Here is a 22,698-nt window from a genome sequence, read left to right as displayed (position 1 = left end):
TTAATTAATTTCCATTCGCTAGTTATTTTCAAAATAATTTTAACAGAAGGTTTCACTCAAATAAGAACACCACAGAATACATCCCTCAAGAATTCCGAGTCCCACCCACTACCATAAATTACTTCACCCAAGTCTTACCGACTGATATTATTCAAAGCCCCCGCTGCCGCTAAGAATTTTTCGGAAACACTACACTTCTGAGTCAGACGCGAAGAGAACACTTTGCCAACTTCCCACTAGAAAGAACGTAAGTTAATTAATACCTTTTCTGGCCCTTATATCTTCATGTACATTCACTTTTCTTCTTATAATTTTTATTTTTATATTAGTTTTTGCAAAGTTTGCATTATTTATCTTATATTTTGTAATTTTCTAATGTTTATATTAACTACTTTGAATTATATTTCATAATGACAATTTCCAATGTTTAATTTTTACGAATAATATTGAACTCAAATGCATAAACACGAGGGTGTCGGGGGGACTGTTACTCGAGCTTTATAGAAATTTACTGCAGAAATTGCTTTTCACTCAAAATTGAATTGGCTGAAATGCTTAATAGGAATAAGTTCTTTGAATATCAGCATTGGCTCATAATCCCTTCTATTCACGGAAATATTTGGCCTGACTTGAATTGCCGGTTTGTCTTAACTTTATTGCTCGAGTAAAGACGAATCACCTTCGTATTTATTTATTAATTATTGTTCATTGAATGGGAGTTGGTTTGTTCCCCTTGAAAAGTCAACTAATTTCCGATCAATGACAATAATTACATGCATTTACTTTAATTCTTGCCTTTAATTTATTCCTTTTTACAACTGAAGTTTTGTTATTCATGATTTAATTCCAGTCCCCGTTAAAACATTTTTAACATTTTACTTTCAAGTTACTTCAAAACATCTTTCAAAATATAACTTACTAGTACGGATTCACTCTTTTAAGATAATCCTACTATAATTAAACTTAGATAATATAATCAATTAATCAATATTTTTTAGTAAATAAATTATATATATATATATAGCTTCACATAACCTGTTACGCCTAAAGACATACGCAAGGATTAATGGGACAGTCTGATGTTAATAGGCACCTACTTTCAGTCTTGCCTGACTGGAGTCATTAATTATTGGCTGGAAAAGTCAATTGGTACTATTAACAAATATCTGTAATAATTAATTAACATAACATTTATCAATACATGTGGAATACCTTACTTGGTTACAAAGATAACATGTATCAATACATGTGGAATACCTTACTTGGTGACAATCTTTTTTTATCACTTGGCAATTTTTACAATCTATTTTTTGACCTATTTGGAAAATTTACTTCAGCTTTAAAATATTGACAAATTGTTGATGACAATAAGTGAAGTATTTTTAATTGCTTTCGTATACAAATGAGTGGGACTTTATATACAACTGAATACTTTATACAAACGAGCGGCAATTTGATAACAATATCAGAATGATAACATTAAGTGGTGTCTACTGAAATAGTAAAGGCCTCACAATATCAATAATGATTAATTAATAGCTTGATAATTTATGAAATAAATTTTACAAAATAATAATTGCATGAATTATTTATGTACATAGAGATCTTAAAATTTTAACTTATAAAAATTTACATACATGGCATGTCACTCCTCTAAAAAAAAATTCATATTCGGCCCAATATTATCCTAGATTTAATATTTTCTAATGTTTATATTTATCCTAAATTTTAAATTTTCTAATAATTTTCATGCAAAATTCATTTTTTGTGTTATATCATAACTGCTATTTGACAGCCTAATATCTAATATCTGTGTTTCAGATTAACTGTATGGTTTAAGACATGGATACTACCTAAATTGATTATAAATATAGCAGTAATAAAATATTTTGAAGCAAATTTTAATTGCAACAGAGTAAATCCTTGCCGAGCATGGATTTGTGGAGCCACGATGTCACATATATGTGCCATCTTATTTGTTTCCATTTAATATGTCCAAAACTAGAATTTAATTCACCATTTAATGCTTACAGCCATTAGCTCTGGTCAGGAATTATCAAGGAATTTTTAAGGGAATTTCATCAACTGAAAATGAAGCCAAAGAAATCATAAAAATTTAAAAAGCAGTTGTAAGCAAAGGATTTCTAGATGTGAAAGAAGTCAAGGAATTAATTTAGAAACGACAAATGAAGAACTGTATGATCTTATAACATCAGTCAACAATGAAACACACAAAATTTTAATGATGCAACTTCCACATTCAGCAAGTGTGTGTATGTAATTCAATACAATTTCAATATTTTAAAAAACTTGTCATACTCAATGGCATAAAAAAGTAACATCATACTAATTTACATAAAAAAAGAAACAAAACATATTGACATTAAATATTTATTTAAAAAAAGCAATATTAGTTGTATACACAATCAGAACTATACAAAATCTAAATTTCTATGTCTGAGTTGATGAAACAGGCACATCTGAGGATGCTGATGGTTTGGTACCTTCTTTAATACTTGCTATCAGTCCATATAAAAGTGGCCTGAAAATTTAAGTAAAAAAGGATATTTCAGAACAATGATTATTTTTCTTAATTTTCAACATGGCTGCATTTTTTTATAAATGGCTGCTGTTTTTTACATGTTAGTTGGTGAAGAATTAGTCACCAACGATTAGCGAATTTGCAGGAGGAGTAGGCAAATAATATGACAGTATCCATAAATCATTTCATTCAGTAGAATCATAATTAACTGAATCAAGTTGGAATAATCAATTTTCAAATTAAAATGTTATAACTTATTAAGCTTTTATTTTAATATTGTTATGAAATGTACAGGCGTGGTAAGATGGCTTCCCTGCAAAGCAGTTTTAGGGTTGCCACATTTGGTAAGAAATCACCCATTTGGCGATATGCTATGGATGGATTGAGAACCTTCTGGAACAAATTCTTACCGGTTTAGCCAACAATGTTCTCGAACCCAAGCTGAAAGCTATATAAACCCTGCTGGTCCGCAGTCAGTTAGAGTGCGAGATAGTTAGTATCGAGTTGGTGTCTTGTCTAGCGAGTCAATCGAGTTGACAGCCGGGCAGCGAGTGCCGAGTGCATTGAAGAGTCTCTTAGTGTATCGCGGTTAGTGCATCGTCGAGAGAGCGTGTTGAGCTCCGAGAACAACTGAACTGAAGAGTCGGAAGCTGTGTCTGTGTATCGTCGAGTGCATAGTGAGTTGTAGTGTGGAGAGTCTCGTGAGTATGTGGAGTTCCGAGAACGACCAAGCAGAGTCGAGAGCTGTACTCTAGTGCTTTGCTGTGAAGCTGTCTCCAGCGTGACAGCCTGATAACCTGAAGGCTGTGTCGCTGATCGTGTCAGTGTGTTTATAGTAGTTCATTGACGACTGTAAAATGTGGAGCTGTCCTGACAATACTGGTAAATGAAGTGTATTTCGATACTTCATCAAGTGTCATCATTATTCACTCCAAATCTACGAACCCCTATGAATGTTAAGGAAGAAAATAACGTAAAACTGTTGTCAGGGAGAAAAAAAAAAAAAAAAAAACCGTAACAATATTAAATTATCCTTTTCAGCAAACAGTAGTATTAAGTATTTTATATACAGTTTAGAGTCCAAGATCCAGAATCATTGGGACTTTGACGAGTCATTTTAAAATTTAGGGAAGCTCCTTCTCTGAATGCACTGAAGAAAAAAAACTATGTGAGCTCTTTTTATACACTCAGATCCTGGCACTGAAAATCTAGGGGAGAGGATATGGTTTGTTTTAGGCTTCACTTAGAACAGAAAGAATAATGTTAACCCCAATCTACAACTCAAGGGACAAAAATATATTCATGACTAATGTCAATCAGTGTATTGTGCCTGGCCACAGTGTTATACATTCACAGGTGTTTAAAAGCAACATGCAGGAATCTCAGTTAGTCAGGAGAAAAATTGCTTTTATGGCACATTTGATTCTGTTTGAGTATCAGCGTCTCCATTCTTAGATTTTGTGAAAAAAATACTGATAATGGTTTAGAGGTCTGAATATTAGATCATTCTGGATTTTGGACTTTGTAATGTATTTTTAAATATGCAATCTTTGGTTTATTTTTATTTCATTGAGAAAACCTTTTAATTCACAGCAATATTTTTATTCTTATTTTCCTCTCCTCTTATAATGAGATTCGTGATTTGACAGCTCAAAATGCAAGAACTCCTGACTGGTTGTTTAGTAATCACAGCTTCAAAGAAATAAAAAGCTTCATGACTGCTGGAATTTAAGCACTTTGGGGGGGGGGCACTGGAGCCATTCATATATAATTGAAAGCAAGATTTAGATTAATGTATTGTCATCCACTGGTTGAATAACTTTTAGAATATTTATTAAATTCCAAAATTTTCATAATCTAATTCTATTACAATGTGATCCATTTTATTAAGCATATCACAGTTATTCTTTTCACTATATCTGCAGCTCCTTATTTAAATGGCTAACAATTATTCATGGTTGTTAAATTGAAAGCACAATTCTTTATTTAATGTTTAGATTTCACAATCAAGTTCAATACAACCACAAAAAATATTTTTGGGACAGACCTACAAAAGTATCAATTGGAATACAGTATAAGATGAATGCAAGAATAATAGCTACAACAATTGAGATGAATTTGATGACTAAATTACTGAATATTAGAAGAAAAGCAATCAGACAGTTTTAAAGAATGTTGTTAGCAACAGTAAATTTATGAAGTGGGACTCTCACTTAAACTGAACTTTTCAGGGCCCTTCATGTAAAGACACAGTGTTGTTTACTAATTTTTTTTTTTTTTTTTTTTTTTTTTTTTTTTTAGCCCAAAAGGATGTTAGTCCTGAATGGGATATTAGTCTCAAAATGACATTTTGCATTGAAACACTCAAATGCATTGTATCACTTTTCAAATTGTTGCTACCAAATATTATCACTCTGTATTACATTTAAAGAAATTAAATAATGATAAATTTACATGAATCTGTATGTTTCTTGCATTGTGAAAAAACAATGTTACCTAGAGCCATCAAATTTTGAATAATGTAGTTCTCCAACTGAACATGGGCACCTAGAAGCCCGAATTTTGAATTTGCTTATTATCTATTTCATATTTTGTAAAACTTTTATTGAATTTTTGATTAACAAACCCAATGATTTCAAAGCAAGCCGTGGTAACACAGCATGGAATAAAATATTTTTATCTCCAGTGCATGCTACTGTATATTGGAAATTCTAAAGATATGCTATTTTTAAATACTTTGTGATTCTGTTATTCAACTGAATTTCATGTGGCATAAACGCAATGAATATGATATTTAATTAATAAATTTAACAGACAAAACATCAGTAATAAAGAGACAAAAAAAAGTTTTGTAAACCCATCTTAGTAAGAAAACTGAACACTGATATGATGAACAACGAAAAGACTAGGGTTGGGGGAACCAGAAAAATGCATGCCAACACTCAATGCTGCATCAAGAATTCTAAACATATACTGCTATGCTGCTATTAAAATTGTATATGGTGTAAGTGCGAAGAAAATTATGCATAATAATAAAGCTAAAAAGACAAAAAAGGGGGACGGTTGTAGGAGTGAGTATAACAGCTGTTTGGTAGACTAATGAGCTCAGTGAGAGCATAAAAAGAACCTCAACAAATTCTTTTGGATAACTGTTAAAATCCAAAACCTTTCAGATTATATATACAGTCAAAAGTCGTTAATTTGGACACCCATAATCCGGACCTCAAAGCTACAAACTTTCTGCGCATGCGTCCATAGGCGTTTATGCGTGCGCGTAAGACCTTTATGGCTGCGAATATACGTGTGCGCAAGCGCATAATACATTTACACTTGCACGTTTAATGTATAATAGACAGTATAAGCTAAGCTAAAATTATCTAATTCAGTTAATGTTGCAGATTGCATTGTTCCTTAATCTTCGAATTGGATCCGGCTTATTATTTTTTGCAAACTGTTAGAGCAATGTTATAAAAGTAAGCTTGAACTTTCGATTATGTCAAATAGAATTTCCGATATATATTTACTAATATGTAAAGGATCTACAAAGCAAAAGTATGTTTTGAAATCCAAAATCTGTTTATCAATTTCACGCTGCTCTGTGGCACGAGGGGGGGGAGAAAAGCCACGGCGCGCAATGAATTGGAAGTTGATCTGTCAGCACTATCCTTATCTTCAGGGCAGATGTTTTTATTTTATTTGGCTCATAATTCCTTACTAAATGTAGTATTTTATCTCGATGTACTCCTTTGATATGATTTAAATCAAGTTCCTCATCATTATAATTCGCTTCCGATAGTGAAGAAAGTGACAGAGGTTATTGAAAATGAAAACAGAAGTAAAAGTATTTGTGCCTGTAACTATAAACAAGAAAAGATTTTGCATACTGGGGAAAATAATTTTTGTCCACACATTAAGACAGAAGAGGCATTTATGCCCAACTTTCTTTATCAGGCTTATTCATGTTTATTCTTGTACAACCTGTTGGTTTCATCTAATGCTTGTGAACATAGAAAATGAAAATTACAGTGAAGGTTCCAATTTGGTGGTCGAGTTTTTTGCCCGCAACCAGAAGAAAATGGAGAATCCTCAAGTTTTGAAACCAACCACAAGTGAGTTAGGACCAGACTATAAGTGCAAACTTTTTCTTTCATTTGTGATAGTAAAAAGTAATGAATTCTTGAAACTTTTAATGAACTTGGGAATCATAATACCCAAAATAATTATCTTGCTGGTCTTAAAACATATTTACCTTTGATATGCCATTTTCATTTGGGAAATGAGGGAAGAATTCATTTGGGAATACACAATGCATCTTACTCTTATCAAGTGTGCTGTTTCTAAGATGTTCTAATGCCATGCCAGTGTAATTACCAATGTAACAATATGTAGGTTTGTATAAATGCATTTGCTTCGTTCCATGGCGTCACAAAATTGGGAGAAAAAATAACAGAAGCTTTTTCTGTTGATGGAAAAGTATTCTTAAACTTCAAAGGAAAACATACAAATCAAAAATATGCAATTCCTTAGGAAACTACTGTAATTTCCGGAAGAAAGGCCGCATCAGTGTAAACATTGCACACAAGAAACATGGCAGAAAAAAAATTTAAATTAAGCAGAAATGCCGCATCAGCGTAAACACTGCAATAGATTAAATCATGTGTGACATCCTCGTGGACCATATAGACACAAAATCTTGACTTATGTCCTGATATATGGCATATCAGTTAAGAAAAATGCATGACATGAAACTATAACTCAAAAATAAATTAACGGTAAGAAATGTTGAAAATATATTTACGTTCAAGTATATACTTATATTTACCCACTAAAGAAGTCCATATTTGTAACACTCATACTATATTATAAAAAATGTTGCAACAATGAAATATTAAATTTGGATGACAAAAGGAAATTTTAAATTTTACTTACAAAAGGAATTACAGCAAACTATACATCATATGAAGCCATCAAAATCTGACTCTTCACTATCTGAATTAAAAACATTTAGTAAATTCTGATCAAAGTCTTCCAGATCGTCACATTCATCCTCTTGGTTTACAGTTTCTTTATCTAAGGAGCCACTCATGCATGATTCTTTCGCACATCCAGCTGTTCGCGTTTGCACAAATAATTACGTCATTAGGAAAATCTCCCTTCGGAATAGTCTTTAGTTTAAAAATGATCATTGGCTTTAGCTTGTCACCGTTTGTGGCACAAGCTAACACACATGTAAATGACGCTCTTTTCATGCCCTTTCGTAAGCACAGATACAGTTTTTGCACCAGTTTCATCCACGGTTCTGTTTGCAGGAGAGTCGAAAGCTAAGTCACTTCATCCATATTTATTATCTGTGACCGAAGAAGTTTTTTTTGTCAATAATATCTGTCACATAGTTTAGAAAAGATGCCTTTTTATCCTGCCAGTCCATTGGTAATTGTTGCTCGACTGTTGTTTTAGTATTCACAGAAATATTTTTTCTTTTCATAAATTTGCTACACCAGCAAGGCCCTCCTTTGAAATCATTTATGTTCATTTGTTTTGCCATAAATTTTGCTTGTAAGTGAATTTTTACAGTCGAAATCGCCCTTCCTTTTTCTCATTGCTCCTTTATCCAGTTTGCAAAATTGCCCTTTACATTCGGCCACCTTACAGTACCACTTCTTTTGGCTCTTTTCTGTAGTGGCATATTTTTAAGTTCTTCTTTTTCAGTTCTCCAATGTTGAATGCATCTCTCATCCACTTCAAACTCTCGAGTTGCTGCTCTATTTCCAATTTGTTCAGCACGTGAAATTACATTAAGCTTAAAACTAGCAGTATAGCTTTTGTGCCGTTTAGGTGCCATTTTCAAAATTTTTCCGCTCCCTTCTTACTTAAAAAACTATCCAACAAATAATTGTACCCAAACTGATGGAATTTGTATCTGCCAGAATGCGAAGAAAAATTGATTCGTGCTGAAGGGAATACGTCAGAATTCGTAATTGCAACACAGGTGGTGTTCGCCTTTGAAAAACATTGCAGTAGGTTTACAATGGAAAAGGCACTGGTAGAGAGAGGAAGGGTCCTGGAAGATTCATCAAATGACAGAGAAGAAAGACTATTCAAACTGATGAGAATGCTGATTTGAAAAAGGGAAGAATGTTATTGTTCTGAGATCCCATTTAGGGTGAATAAGGCATGTAGGCCCGTTCAAGGGAAAGAATGTGAACAAAATAAAGTTCGCAGAAAGCAACTGAGTGGTCTTTTGTGTGGGAACAGCCCCAATCTATGTACAATGACAAAGTCATCCGAACTATGTACAATAACAAGGTCATTTAAACTATGAAAAGTGACATAGGAAATATTTTTTTAGTGCACCTAAGTGCCTCATGGGTAGAAACGGCGCACCCGCTGAAAATTTAAGTTCTAAACACATAAGCGCCACGGCATTTCTTCCGGAAATTATGGTATTTCTAAAATAATTAAGTTCGTCAGTCCTTCAAGGGGAAAAAGTCTCAATATTCCCTAAAAAAAGAAAGAAAGAAAGAAAAAAAAAAAAAAAAAAAAAGGTAAATATACTTGCTTGGAAGAGTACAATCACAAAATTATATGACACGTACACTAGAAACAAAACAATCTAGTGTCATATGATAAATTTAGAGAAAAGTTTATTTGTGCTACATCAAAAGTACAGATAGATAGGCTTGCCGAAAATACTGGGAAAAACTTGATGAAGGACAGAAAATTCAAAAACTAATTCAAGATCCAAAAATTAAAATGATGGAAAAAGAGCTTCATTTGAGGAAGAGCCAGTTATGACAGTGAAAAGATTTGTGCTCCCAAGATTAACAGAAGAAAAAGAATATTAGTTACCTAAAATTTTTTTTAAAATTTATTTCTCTTCTACCTTATATGCATTTTGTTTGTAACACAAATTTTATTAAATAAAGAATGAAAGTTTATTATGAATTTTTTGATTGATTTTAGAACAGTATTTTCTTTATCATATAAGTTACACAAACTAAAAATTAATTTTCTCAAAATTCCTGTCAATGAAATGGTTTAAATATAAATTGTTTCTCCCTTTGGATCTTCAAATATGTATAGGAAAAAGTATAGTTCTCCATCTCTTACCAGAAAATATCATTAAAACAATTATATTTCACTCTATATGGAAGAAAATATTTCATGGAGGGTGAAATCAGTGGTCTGAAACTGGTGGCTTTCAAAGCAATTTAATGTAATCCACAAATACATTTCCTGTAAATTGATTAGCATTATTATGACATTATTTATTATGTCAGAAATCTGAGAAAGGTTTCAGATTTTAATAATTTGAATTCAATTTTACATTAATTACATTGCCTTAAAAATTAATGCGAGTAACATTATACAAAATCTACAAACAAAGCTAATTAATTTATGTGGTAATATAAATCTTATTCAAAGATTTGAAGATACACATATGATTAACTTTCTTTGGTAGTTGTCAAAAGATAAATACCCTCAGTTATGAATTTTTGCAATAAGAATAACTGCTTTATTGGGGAATACATTTATATGTGAACAGCTTTCCCTGAAACAGAAAAATTAATAAATCTTAAAACAGGCCAGACTGTCCAATAAGCATCTACAATTTGTAATAAAATGGGTCTATTAATTTTTCTATGTGGTTAAAAAATTTATTAAAATTTGAACATCATGAAGCTGAAAGTTACAGTAAGAAATTAAGAAGTTTATGACTGCTTACATACAAATATATGTATTTTTCTGTATGTATTAATTTTTTTTCATTTAATTCTTTTTCTTTTTTGTCATTATTATAACTGCTTATACATATCAGATAAAATAGTTTAGTTTAAAAAATTTGTTTTGTTAAGAAAGTTTTCATTTTTATTAAAAAATGAAAATTAAATTTTAAATATTTGGCTTGTCAGCTTTGTATAGATCATATATGTATTTGACGCACATACTCTTAAACATAAAATGTGGTTTTGGTTATGCAATAAAATATATAAACAATGAAAAACTTACAGTTCTTCAGCACCTTTAGTGGATTTAACTCGTAACCAGTCTTTCAGAAATTCACTTTCTAATTGAAACTGTGGTTGTCCAGATTCTAAAAAATGGTTAAAACTTACTAAAATTTTCTAATAAATAATAACTATGAGTTCCTTAAAACAATTATTCAAGGATTATGAGCAAAGAAAAATGAATTAAAAAGCTAAATATGACATGACACAAAAATTGAATTACCTGCCACTAAGACTGATTCTGTAAACAAATAACCATTATATATTAAATATTCTCTGATCAATTCATTGATCATTAAATTTTCATTTGATAAAGGTGGAGGAGGTTCATTTTCATCCTGTAACACACTGAAAACTTCAGCACGCAATCTTGCCCTAATCTCGGACAGCGCTCCAGATTTGGATAAAGCTTCCTTTAGGGCTGAAATATAGAATTACATAAATAGTACAATTTAAAATTACATAACCAGTGCAATGTCTAAAAAAGAAACAGTTTGATTACAAATTTATATATCATATTTTGTGAAATATGTACGCCTCATATGAAACATCCTAGTTGTTAGGGTATAGAATTGCATATAATAGACAGACACAAGAAATTTGCCATTTCCTTAGAAGACTGTGAACTAGGATCTAAGTGTATGTTCCAAGAAAATATCTGGGAGCCATGGGAAAAACAATTTTTCAGTTAAGATGTAGACAAATCAATCAGAAATATGCATTAAAAAAAAAAAAAAAAAAAAACTGATCTCTGATTATTCAAAATCTTGCAAAAAATCACCAACTTCCAGCAATTTTGTGTTTTTACCAATGTTTATTTTATTTTAAACTTTGCTATCCTCTCTTATTTTACAATTCTGGCCAGAATAAGCAAGAGTAGGATTTTTATGGTAATGAGTTGTAAAGTGTAAAAGGCAGGGCTGTGGAGTTGGTAGGTAAAATGACTGACTCCTGGAAATTTAGACTCTGACTCCCTCATATATATGTAAACATATACACATGGGTTACAGCTTATTTTTTAAAATATAAAGTAATAGATGCTACATAAGAAAATTGATGCATAGTAAATTTTTCATATTAATTAGCATTTATTATGAAATGGAAACACTAGCATTAGTAATTTCTAAGAAACAGTATAACTTCTTTGTTAGAGGACCAAAGATCCGATTTGATAAATCTCGCTTATATTTTTTCATTTTTATATCTAAAGGCTCTTGGTTATTTATTTTTATTCGCTTTGACTTAGCCTTTTCAATATTATCCAAATATTTCTCAAATTCTCAGAAGGATTTTGTGGAAGAGGATGATAGAGTGGATTAGTGGAGTGGACTCTATCAGTGGAAGAAGATGATAGAGACTCAGTTGCAATATCTGCAGTTTGACTGTCCTGATTTGAATACTCCAGTTGTTCTGAGAATAATTTCATTCTTTATAAAAGTTCACAGATTGTTTTCTTTGCCTTTTTAATTTGTTTGTCATTCAACAAAATTCGGGGTTTTGGATCTACATATATTGAACACAGCACGATTTTATTGTCTTGCAAACTAGTTTCTCTTTTCTTCATTGAAGAAATGATTCCTTCTGCAATAAACCCTCTATTTCAGGAAGAACGAACATCACATTCTTCAATTTTTGCCTCCTGTTAATTCTTCGGAAGATCGTTCCACAGTCTTTCTTAGTGAAACATTAGGGTTATCTACATCTTCTGACATTCTTCAGATTGTAGCTTTCTTGTGGCTATATACGGTGTTGAAAGAAGAGTTTCCAATTCTACAAGATTGTTTCACAATCTTTCTATTAGTGAAACATTAAGGTTATCTACATCTTCTGAAAATGTTCTTAATTCTAATGACCACCATATCATCAAATATGTACTTCTCCATCATGTTGCGCGATCAATAATAACTCCTTTTCCTGCTCACTTCCTAAGAATGGCATCAGTTTTGGGAGTTCTTGCTGCTTACCTAAATTTACCAATGAGATTTGTAATTCACTTTAATTTCGTTTCAAATTCAAACTTTCAACAAAAACTGGAGTCGACGTGTTTTTAGCTACTCCAACTCCTTTTACCCCAAAATATGCTTAACTCCGATTCTGACTCCATGATCCTGACACCCTGGTAAAAGGTATTTAAAATGTGGCTTCTAGCCAAGAGAAAGAGCTGTCCTGCAACGAGCGTGCTTTTCAGTCAGTTCGTGTGTGCTTTTAGGGCTGAACTTAGTTCCCACTGATGTAATAGGCATATTGTAGCATTTGCATCTAGTCCACTATATACGCAGTGTCAAAGGCCAATTTTTGCGTTAATAGTCTCTGTGATGCATTTAAGTTTAATTCTTATTTAGTTAAGTTAGTTATTAATATTCCTTATTTTTTTTACACTTTTGGCCAAAAGTGTTGGTGTCTGTATTCCGAAGTGCGGGAGCACCTGTATGCTGCAAGAAATAAAGGGTAAAGTTAACCCTTCTTAACTTGTTTGTCTATTCTACACACACACAAACATAGCTTGAGTAAGCTCCCTGTTCCCACTCAGTATTTCTGTGATGTTTCCCCAGTTAGTTAGAAGGAACAGTAGTCTTGACAACAAAATCATATGTTTCTTATCTTAATGGTTTATAAGCACTGCTCACCTCATAAATAATAATAAAATGAAGCACTTTATAGGACTAACAAATTTTTATGAATAGAAACAAAAATCTGCAGGGCTGTTTACATTTTTGAAGCTGTTTAGTGTTACTGTTCATATAGTGAAATCACAGTACTGTATAAACCTACAACTCCACTTAAAGTTTAAAAAATTGTTTGATGAGGTAATGCACCAATAGCTAAAAAGTATTATGTGGCAACCTGCAATGTTGTCCAAAATACTTGTGTGGCAGGTATTCATATAGCCTAGATGGCTTTCCCCTACTTTAGATATGTTTACCAGCGTGACTGCAAATTATGATCTCAGCTATGGGAACTTCAGAATTTTAGCATAATGGTGGACTGCAAATGGCTGCTTTCTTCATCTTTAGCAAAATCATAGCTTTCTGTACATCTAGAGTATAAAGTGGCTTGCTTATCGCACACTGCTTTTTTTTCTTTTCATTTCAGAACTTTGGTGACAAGGATGTTCATAATGGCAAGTTTGTGCAATTCTCTCATCTTATTTTAGCAATTTAGCAAGAACAGATTGCTGTATGCATTGGTAGAAAAAGCAGGAAAAAAAAAAAAAAAAAAACTTAAATCTATGTGTGTAACACTGGATGTACTGGAACCCAACATCATGAAAAAGCCAAACCTTGCTCAATCATTAATCTGATTTAAAATTTAAAAATAATGACATCATAAGAAAAAGAAAGCATTTTCATTGGCTCTGACAGTGAAAATATTCCTTACCATTTCAGTTTTTTGCATACCTATTGGCTAACAAGAACTGTCTTTTGCAAGCTGAAAACTTTAATCAAGAGTGCACCATTAATTAAGTTTATTACTACAGCATTGTAAAATTAAAAGGACATGATAAATGTATGCTGGTAGCGTAAAATAGATTATGATTTTTTAATTGGTTTTTTTTCATAACTAAAAGAAAAACTGATTCAGTTACTAAGGGAAGAAATCATTAATGTGTTTTCAACTTTCGTGATGGGTGGTTCTTACATATATATCTACCTATCTATGTGATAATGACTTGGAGAGACTGCTGCATAATTAGAAAGATGACACTCGAAGGAGAGACTTGTAGACAGATGTCATCGATTGAACATAATATTTATTGCTGGACACAGACTAATTACCAAAAACATATTTTTCATCACACATGATCATGGGCATAACACGCATCCACAATTTTGTATTGAGTACCATATTTTTAATAAAGGCGTAGTTAGCAGTACGATAAAGCACAAGCGAAATGAAATAGCTTCTAAGCAGCAACAGAGCTGAAAACTAACTTTGCATTTATCCAATATGGAAGTCTGTTAAGAGAAAGGTTGGTTTATGTTAGAAAAGTTTCAGTTCTCAGAGTTATGTCATCAAAACTTCACAGGCCATGCAAGATGGAATGATCTAGAAATGACACAATCCAGAGGTGTTATGAGGAGTTTTAGAACACACAGAGAGAATTAAAGGGTTACAGTCAGTTTAAATTATAATTTTTATTTACATATTTTTATCTTACATATATATACACACACACACATATATATGCATGTATATACAGCCGCAAAGCTAGTTTAAATTTGTGAATAGACAGAGACACAGAGAGCTATATTAATAAAGAACACAATTAAAAATATTTTACTTATTCAAGCATTATGAAAATTGATTCTTTTTCAATCTTTCCATAAATTTTGGATAACTAAAAAAAAAAAAAAATCCAAACTAATTTATAAATTAAATTTCCGAAAACAAATCATTTTTCAAAAGCATTATTTGTGAAGAGCAATAAGCTTTTAACTATCTGAATACAAAATATCATGTATTACTGAATCCTATTCATTGAACCTTGTATGAGAAAGTAAACATTTATTTTATGTAACTTACCATCTTTCAAATCGCGTGCAGTCGCCATGACAACAATAAGCAGTTACTGCTCATCCGAAAGAGTAATTTCCAAAGTCGTTGGTAATTTCCTGCCGAAAAAAAAAAAGAAAAAAATTAAAGTTTTGTTTTCTTGATGATATTTTATTGTTTTAAAATATTTTTTTTAATCTAAAAAATGTTTAAATGTTATAAAAAATGTTTTATGATGGTTTTATCCGATCATGTCGTGGTCTAAAATAATGATATGTTTATAATTCTATGAAACGAAATTAAAGAGTTCATTGTAATCACATTGTTACATTTCCATTTTTTTAATCAAGCAATCGTTTCAGATTATTTCAAACCTAATAAAAGAAATCGAAAATAACTTGAAAAAATTCCTCTGAAAGAATTTTTGTATATTTCACGCAAGGTGGCGCTGCATTTGTCATCACATTGCTCTTCCCAGTTTCGAATTATCAATTTGTTTATGGGGAAGCTGTCTCGTGTTTGCATTCTGTATTTAATTTTGTGAAGTATAATTCGGTAATATAGTGTGCATCTCATTTGTATTTAAATTTTGAAAATTTCTACTGATTCTGATTAGAAATATAGTCACATTAAAAAAAGAAAACTATTGCTATTTAATAATTACATTTATCATGCCGGTAAAAGATCGTATTGCGACAATTAAACGTCATCTTTCGGGAAGCCAAGTAGAAAATGAAATATCTGAAGATTCAAAACGCACTATTCCAAAACGAAGGTTTGATTTTTTGCTTTATATCTCATTAATGTGTATATAATTAAGAATAGGAATCTGAAAATAAAGTTTAAAATTGATTCTGTATCATAACTGTAGTGCGTAGTTATGAAGAATTCAAATTTTATATTTTTGTTCGGAAGTTGGTGACTTTGAACAACGATGGGGTGAATAAAATGTATGAACCCCGAAATCTGTGGGTAAAATCTGTATTTACTAATGGCAGTTTCCATTTGTAATAAATACAGACAGCAGAAATGCATGTTGACATCTTCTATATCACATAGATATTCATGACAGCTTGTATATCTTCGAAACCATGAATTTATTATAGCTGTTTCATGTAGAGTTCATACTTAAACTAATGGATTTGGTGTTAAGTAGTTTAGCTCATACAGTAATAGCTGATAAATACATAAAGTGAAATGTTTGAAGAAAAATATGCCTTTATTGATTGTTTGTGAGAGTAAATTAGCTGTCACCTTTTACTATTCTGTGCTTGAAGCCGGTCCTAAGTCCAATGGTAACATGAAGATACTTAAGGACTTTCATTCAGTATCAGGGATTTCGGTAATATTCTTGCTTTTGGTGTTTGGTAATTTTGCCTGAACAGCTGTTTTGGCAAGTAAACTGATAGATAACTTCTAAATTATTAAAATTTATTGTCAGAGTAGTTATATGTTTATTTAATTTTGACCTCACTTAAAGCAATACTTCAGAAATGCGAAATTTTCTCTGTTAAATAATGGGTTTATCATTATATAGCTGAGATATTAAATATTTATATAGAAATTCATCTGTGAATGGTCAAATTCATACTGTTGTAACAAATTAAAATTTTTATTGTAAGTTATAAATATGAGTATGTATCTATTTTGTTCTGTCCACATACATTGTTTTTAATATTTCTATATACAACATGAAAGTAACTTCCTGTTAAAAAAATTAAGATCTGGTTCATATTTTATAATTATATATAAGAATTTTTATTTAATTGTGGATTATTACCCAAGATAGACTGAATCATTACCAACAGCTCTCCTTGGCATTCGAGCTGCTGTTAAAACTGACATTCCAAAACTACAAAATCTGGACGAGTTGTGAAATTTTGCCAGAGACTCGTCACAGAGATTGGTTGACTTGCTCATAATTACTCTTGAGTTATTTTCTTTTCAATTTTCGTTAAATCACATTTATTGTCTACAAATTTCAGAACTGAAAAATTCTTATTTTCATTTATTTATGTGAATTATATTCAACCTGTATTACTTTATTTTGTTTTCTATTTTTATTTAATTTCATGTATGTAGGTGATTTCAGCTACTGACAAACCAGCATTCAAATTCCTTCTTGTTTATGCTAGTTTTGTGTAAATACTGTCGTTCTCTCAATTTGCTTGTTCAGTAGGAGGGTATACTCTTATTGTGGTTTATTCTATTTGAAAAAGATTTGATAAAGAATCAACATGATAGGTTGACAAAGAAATACTTGAACAGGTATTTGTAATATCACAGAGTACAATCAATAGTTACACTTTAAGATACAGTGAATCTCAAGATATGATTTAATTGGTTCCAGCATTGAGCTGGTATAGCAGATTTCTTGTATCTAGAAACAAACTTTTTCATTGAAAATAATGGAAATTCAGTTAATCCGTTCTTCATCCCCGAATCAATTTTCCTAATAAATAACAGTGGTAAATAATATAACCGTAGTTTAATTTTATGAAGAGTCCTGGCTATTAATAGGGATGTGGGGGAAGGCGAAATGGATTAGTGTGAGGAAGGAGAATCCTCCTCTGATTCAGGATGGTTCTTTCTTGGGAATTTCAACTCCGGTTATCTCTTGAACTTTCTGATGTTGTTTCTACTACTTGTATCTAGTCTTGTCCCCTCCCCTTGCAACATGTTTTTAGTCTTTTTCTACTGCTTGTTTTTATTCTTGTTCATGTGCCCCACCATTGGAAATTAATATATATATATATATATATATTCATTACACTAATAACTATACAACAGATTTAAAAAAAGTACCGTATATACCCGCGTATAAGTCGACCCTCCCCCCACTTCGACATAGAAAAGTCGTACAAAATAAGAAACCCACGTATAAGTCGACCCCCCACTTCCGAAATCGATCGAGAAACATCGAAAATTTTTTTTAAAGTACTACATTTATTCAGAATCATCTGAGAAAAAAAGTAAATATACGATAAAAAATACCTTGGTAAATAAACAAAATCAAAATCCTTCAATATCCGATTCATGGTCAGATTCGCCAAACATTTCATAGAACTCTTCTGTCGTCATTGGCTCGTCATCATACATATTTTCAGTCTCGAACTCTGTATTGTTGCAATCACTACTAGAGCCTTTGTCGTCGTTTTCACTTTCAAAAACAGCATCATCTTCCATGCCCTCTAGTTCGTTGCTAATACAACATTTTTTAAATGATTTTATAATCATTTCAGAGGGTATTTCGTTCCAAGCATCTTTAACCCACTGAGCAGTTAATGTAATATTAGGCTTTTTAATGTTGTCTTCTAGAATTTGAACATGATCGTATATAGTAACCTTCTAGAACTTGTTCCGGAAAAGATTCGCGTACGTAAAATCTTTCCGGATTTTTCCCTTTTTAAAAGTTAAAAGAAATATTCAAAACTGTTCAGTTATTGCGTGGGCTATTTTTTTAAATTTTGACGTGTACGCCTGTTAACAAAAGTATTTCATGAATGAACGATAACTATTATAAAGACTTATACGTACGTAAAAACTATCTGCATTTCTCTTTTCTTGGCGTGTTGCCAAAACTTTTATATTGCTGGATATTGATCGGTTGTTTGGGGGCCGAAAATTCTTTGGTTTAATCGAAACTTACTCTAGTTAAAGTATGAAACTCTGTGATTAATTTGTCACATAATTTAAGTCATGAATTACTTCAAGTAAGTGACTTATTTGATAAGTCGTCCAATTTGAGTGCGGAAGAAAACAACTGCATTATGTAAAGAAATTTTTGAACTTCCGATTCTTTTAATTTTTTATGGCCCCGCGTATAAGTCGACCCCCCCCCACTTTGAAGTCTTTTTTTTTTGTCCAAAATATCTCGACTTATACGCAGGTATATAAGATAATTTTAGTGACAGAATTATTTTACTTTACTTACTTATTTATTTATATAGGCAAGAATTGTTGAAATGGAATGGTTGGGGCTACAAGGATTCACGATTTCATCTAAATAATAAAGTAAACCAAGTTGCATTTTCTGGTGACAGGTATTTATAATTTTTTTTGTTACATAGCATTTTAAATTCCTAATATGTTTTTTTTATTATAGCTTTTATTGCTGTAGTTTGTGATTATTATAGTCTTTGTTTAAATGTAATTATAAGGGAAATTTTCTGCTTAAACTTTCAGAAAATTAAATAATATCTAGAATTCCGTATTCATATTAACAGCTATATGTATATAAATGTAAAGGTAAGAAGTATTGTTCATTTTGATGAAAATTATCTCAGTACATGTGAAATTTTAAAACACTAAAGTGAAGAAATTTACCATGGTAAATTTTGGCAGTGGTGTTATAATTGGTGCTAAATCACAAACTTTAGGAGAAAATTATAGAAGTTTCTCTAATACCTTTTTCTTTGGTACCTGTTGTAATGTGGTGATAGTGATAAGGAATGTGTCTGTGTTGCTGCTGATAAATACGACAGCCCTAAGGAGTTTTCTAGAAGCACAGAAAACAGAGTTTGGCCTATGAGTAGTAGGCATTTGAAGTCTTGAAATGGAGATGAAATTTTGTTGTTAATTATATCTGATTAAAATTCTTGATAAATGCAGTAACAGTATTTAATGTGCTGTAGCTAACAAAGAGCATGCCATGAAGGTGATCCAAGCATGATTTCCTTGGTGAGAGTAAGCAGCATTGGCCCAATCTGGGCTTCAGAAAGAGCAATATGTTGCCAAATGTTATGAGAATGCAAGGAAAAGAAACTTACCGTGGTAAAAAATAATTTGTTTGATATCAATATAACATAATTTATTTAATACATACATATAAAAGGAATTTAATACAAATTTTTATTTCAATATTTAATGATTTCATAATTTTTTATAGAATGTAAATAAAATGTAATATTATATTTATTATTTTATCTAATACAATTTTGTTATCAATTTACTTTTAAAAATAACATTCCAAAAAATTAATTTTTTACAAACTGTTCCTGGCAGATACAATTTAGAAATAATTGTTGTTAATAATGCCTCAAATACATCATCACGACCGACTTAGTTCCTGAACATTGCATTGCTGAATGGTTCTTTCCCAACATATACTTACACATTGTACCCATTTTTCAAAATTCTCTTGCTTGGTATAGAAGAAGTATAGAAACTATTTTAGTAGATGATATATTGAAAATAGTAAGCGTGATTAAAAATTTGCTATGAAAACTGTTATATTTTAAAAGGGAAAATTTTTAGTGACCGAAGAAATGTGAGCTATGAACGCATGCAAAAAACGTTATATTTTAAAAGCGGCAGTAGAGAAAATGTTACATGTGGAGATCAATAACAGAAAGTATTTATTGACACGTGTGTAGATTGTTAACTGTTTGTTTCTCACTAATGCGGAAATGTGATAAAACAATGTTCTTATCAAAGCTGCTACAGAAGACAACTCTGAAGTTTACTAATACCTTTTCATTTGAGCAACAAAGGTATTACGCATAAGAATGTAACAAAATTGTAATTTGTTGGTATTTTCTTATTACAAACCACTTTGTAAGTGGCAGTAAGATTATTTATAAAATGCCAACACAAACCATCATCAATTGGCTGACATTCCTAGCGATGATAATATGCTTATGATGAGAAGAGCTCTAAGTGAATCACATGGTATCATATTTAGTTTTTTCATTTAAATGTTAACAATTCATTATCACGAGGAGTTTGAGTGTTCTGTGTGTTAATGTGTGTCCTTTTCTCATAAAAGTTTTAAAAAATATTTTGTGTAGAAAAAATGAGGAAGATGCCATATATTTCTTTTAGGAAAGATGCATTTTACCTTGCATTTGAATACGCAAAAATTGTAAAGCAAAATACAAATCCAAGTGTTGACAAGCCGTTCCTCTTTGTCTATTGCTTTGTCATTTCCGCACAGCTTCTATATAAATAATTTTTATTTGGTGGCCATTTTTACACTTTTGCTTGGTATACAAAATTCTGTTCTCTTGTACCACTGCTTTCCATCACTTTTTTAGTTGATAGCAAGTTAAATATGACCAATATGTTAAAGGGAAAATTAATAATGAAAAATATGAAAGAATTAATGATGTAATGAAGAACTTTGTTCTTATTTTAAAATTTATGAAAAATTAAAAATTGGCAATATTTAAAGAGAAAATAATTCACGACAGAATGATATCACATAGTCAAAAGTGAGAGTGAAAATAAAAAATGGGGCACATATCACAAAGAATTACTGCTTAATTTGTAATTGGTTATCAGTTAAAATGCCAAACTTTTTAGAGGAAAAAAGAATTACTGAATCAATAATATCACATAGCAACATCACAATCAGAACAGTCTGAAAATAAAATTAGTTGTAGGTAAAAAATCTGGAGATTGTATTTACCAAACTTGGTGACCAATCTTCTGATTTTGGCAGCTCACTGAGGTGGGCACTTTTATTCTAAAGTACCAAAATGGGCATTAAAGAAAATGCAGTGAGAGCATTTGAAGGGCAGTTTAAAGTTACAAGTGAAGGAAAAGCATATATTTTGGGAACAAATTTGGTGGTGTCAGAATACTGCTTGTAATAATGCAGTTTTATTTTTAAACTGTTGGGCAGAGTAGGTGATGTTGATTCAGTTGTTGGAAATCTGCTTAGCCTTTATGAAAATAAAGTGATTGAATTGGAACATTTTTATCAGAAAGGTGTATTCTCTACATCTAATTCCATTGGCAAATAAGGGATAAGTGACCCTGAAGAAATTATAGGCATGAACGAAAATCTCTTCATTTAGATGAAAGCATAGCTGTTGACGTTTCTTCCATTTATTTGGTAGACTGAGCTAAGAAACCAGTGAATTCTCTCTTACTCAAGTTAAGAATAGAGAAGCAACTGCTTTCATTGGAAAAACATTGAACAAGATGAAAAGCAGGTTAGTGGCATTTTACTGTAAACCAGAGGTGGGCATTAACCCTTTCCGGCACACTACCTTTTAAAGTCGAAGTTTTTAATAAAAAAAAAGGGCGGGAAGGCAGTCTAATTAGGCCTAGAGGAGTACACAAGTAAAATTTTGTGAAGATAGCACTTATTGTTTTAATTCTGTTGTGTGTGCCCAAAGTGGTGCGCCCAACAAAATAGAGCTTTGAAAAGAGTTTTGAAACGAGCATTGTCGTCAATGAACTGACCGATGAGATGCGGAGAAACAAAGAATACAGACACTCAGTTGTCCTAGATTATCGGTGAACCCGGTCTGGGCACACCTAGGGTTCGCCATTTGATTTTAGGCAAGATTTCAAGGTAAAAATTTAAAACTAATATAGAATAAGGAGATTAGCATACAGCCAAAAAAAATAACATAGAAATTTCTTTTCAAACAATTCCTTTTATACCGTTAAAAAAAATCTGGAAGATTTCTTTGAAAAATGAGGGTCTTAAAAAACTAAACATGGCTAAAATATATGGACTGGTTTATGTTGAGCTGCTATCTACTATAAATAAAGAAGGTTCAGAGTAACCTTTTTAGGTGTGTCCAAATCGGACACACTGTGCCGCAAAGGGTTAAGTCGAACGTGATCGACCAGTGAACCACCAAGATGTTTTGAAGTCGCTTTTTTAAAAAACCTAAGACGCGCATATTAAAACATATT

General features: G+C 31.5%; 2 protein-coding genes across 3 annotated transcripts in view; one reads left to right on the top strand and one right to left on the bottom strand.

Annotated features, from left to right (window-relative positions):
• Positions 1–2,377: 2,377 nt before the first annotated feature.
• LOC146994986 (centrosomal protein 20-like) lies at positions 2,378–15,167 on the bottom strand. The gene is made up of 4 exons (XM_085825001.1): positions 15,076–15,167; positions 10,775–10,972; positions 10,553–10,637; positions 2,378–2,542 (listed from the first exon to the last, which is right to left on the bottom strand). The coding sequence occupies exons 1-4, from the start codon at positions 15,101–15,103 to the stop codon at positions 2,452–2,454; spliced, it is 402 nt and encodes a 133-aa protein (XP_085681127.1). The 5' UTR covers positions 15,104–15,167; the 3' UTR covers positions 2,378–2,451.
• Positions 15,168–15,506: 339 nt separating this feature from the next.
• LOC118189051 (alkyldihydroxyacetonephosphate synthase, peroxisomal-like) overlaps positions 15,507–22,698 on the top strand; it is a 170,199-nt gene continuing 163,007 nt past the window's right edge. The window contains exons 1-2 of one of the 2 annotated variants that reach the window (XR_015043415.1): positions 15,507–15,820; positions 18,996–19,088. Coding sequence is in view for 1 of the 2 variants with exons in the window: in XM_035359586.2 (XP_035215477.2) it covers positions 15,717–15,820; positions 18,996–19,088 (197 nt within the window). In the remaining variant the exon portion in view is untranslated. The remainder of the gene's footprint in view (positions 15,821–18,995; positions 19,089–22,698) is intronic. The other variant, XM_035359586.2, reaches the window with a different exon arrangement.

The sequence above is a fragment of the Stegodyphus dumicola genome, chromosome 10 (genome assembly GCF_044657685.1).
Source record: "Stegodyphus dumicola isolate Sdum_Otavi_A_Nest chromosome 10, ASM4465768v1".
Lineage (NCBI taxonomy): Eukaryota > Metazoa > Arthropoda > Arachnida > Araneae > Eresidae > Stegodyphus > Stegodyphus dumicola.
Note: the sequence above shows the minus strand (reverse complement) of the source record. Positions and strands in the feature narration are given on the sequence as shown.

What these genes read in the sequence shown, in the direction of transcription:
- LOC146994986 (XM_085825001.1), bottom strand. Translation starts at nt 15,103, where the DNA reads ATGGCGACTGCACGCGATTTGAAAGATG. An exon ending in AGAATCAGTCTTAGTGGCAG is followed by an intron (nt 10,638 to 10,774) that starts GTAATTCAATTT and finishes ACCATTTTTTAG; the next exon opens with AATCTGGACAACCACAGTTT. An exon ending in ACTAAAGGTGCTGAAGAACT is followed by an intron (nt 2,543 to 10,552) that starts GTAAGTTTTTCA and finishes TTAAATTTTCAG; the next exon opens with GCCACTTTTATATGGACTGA.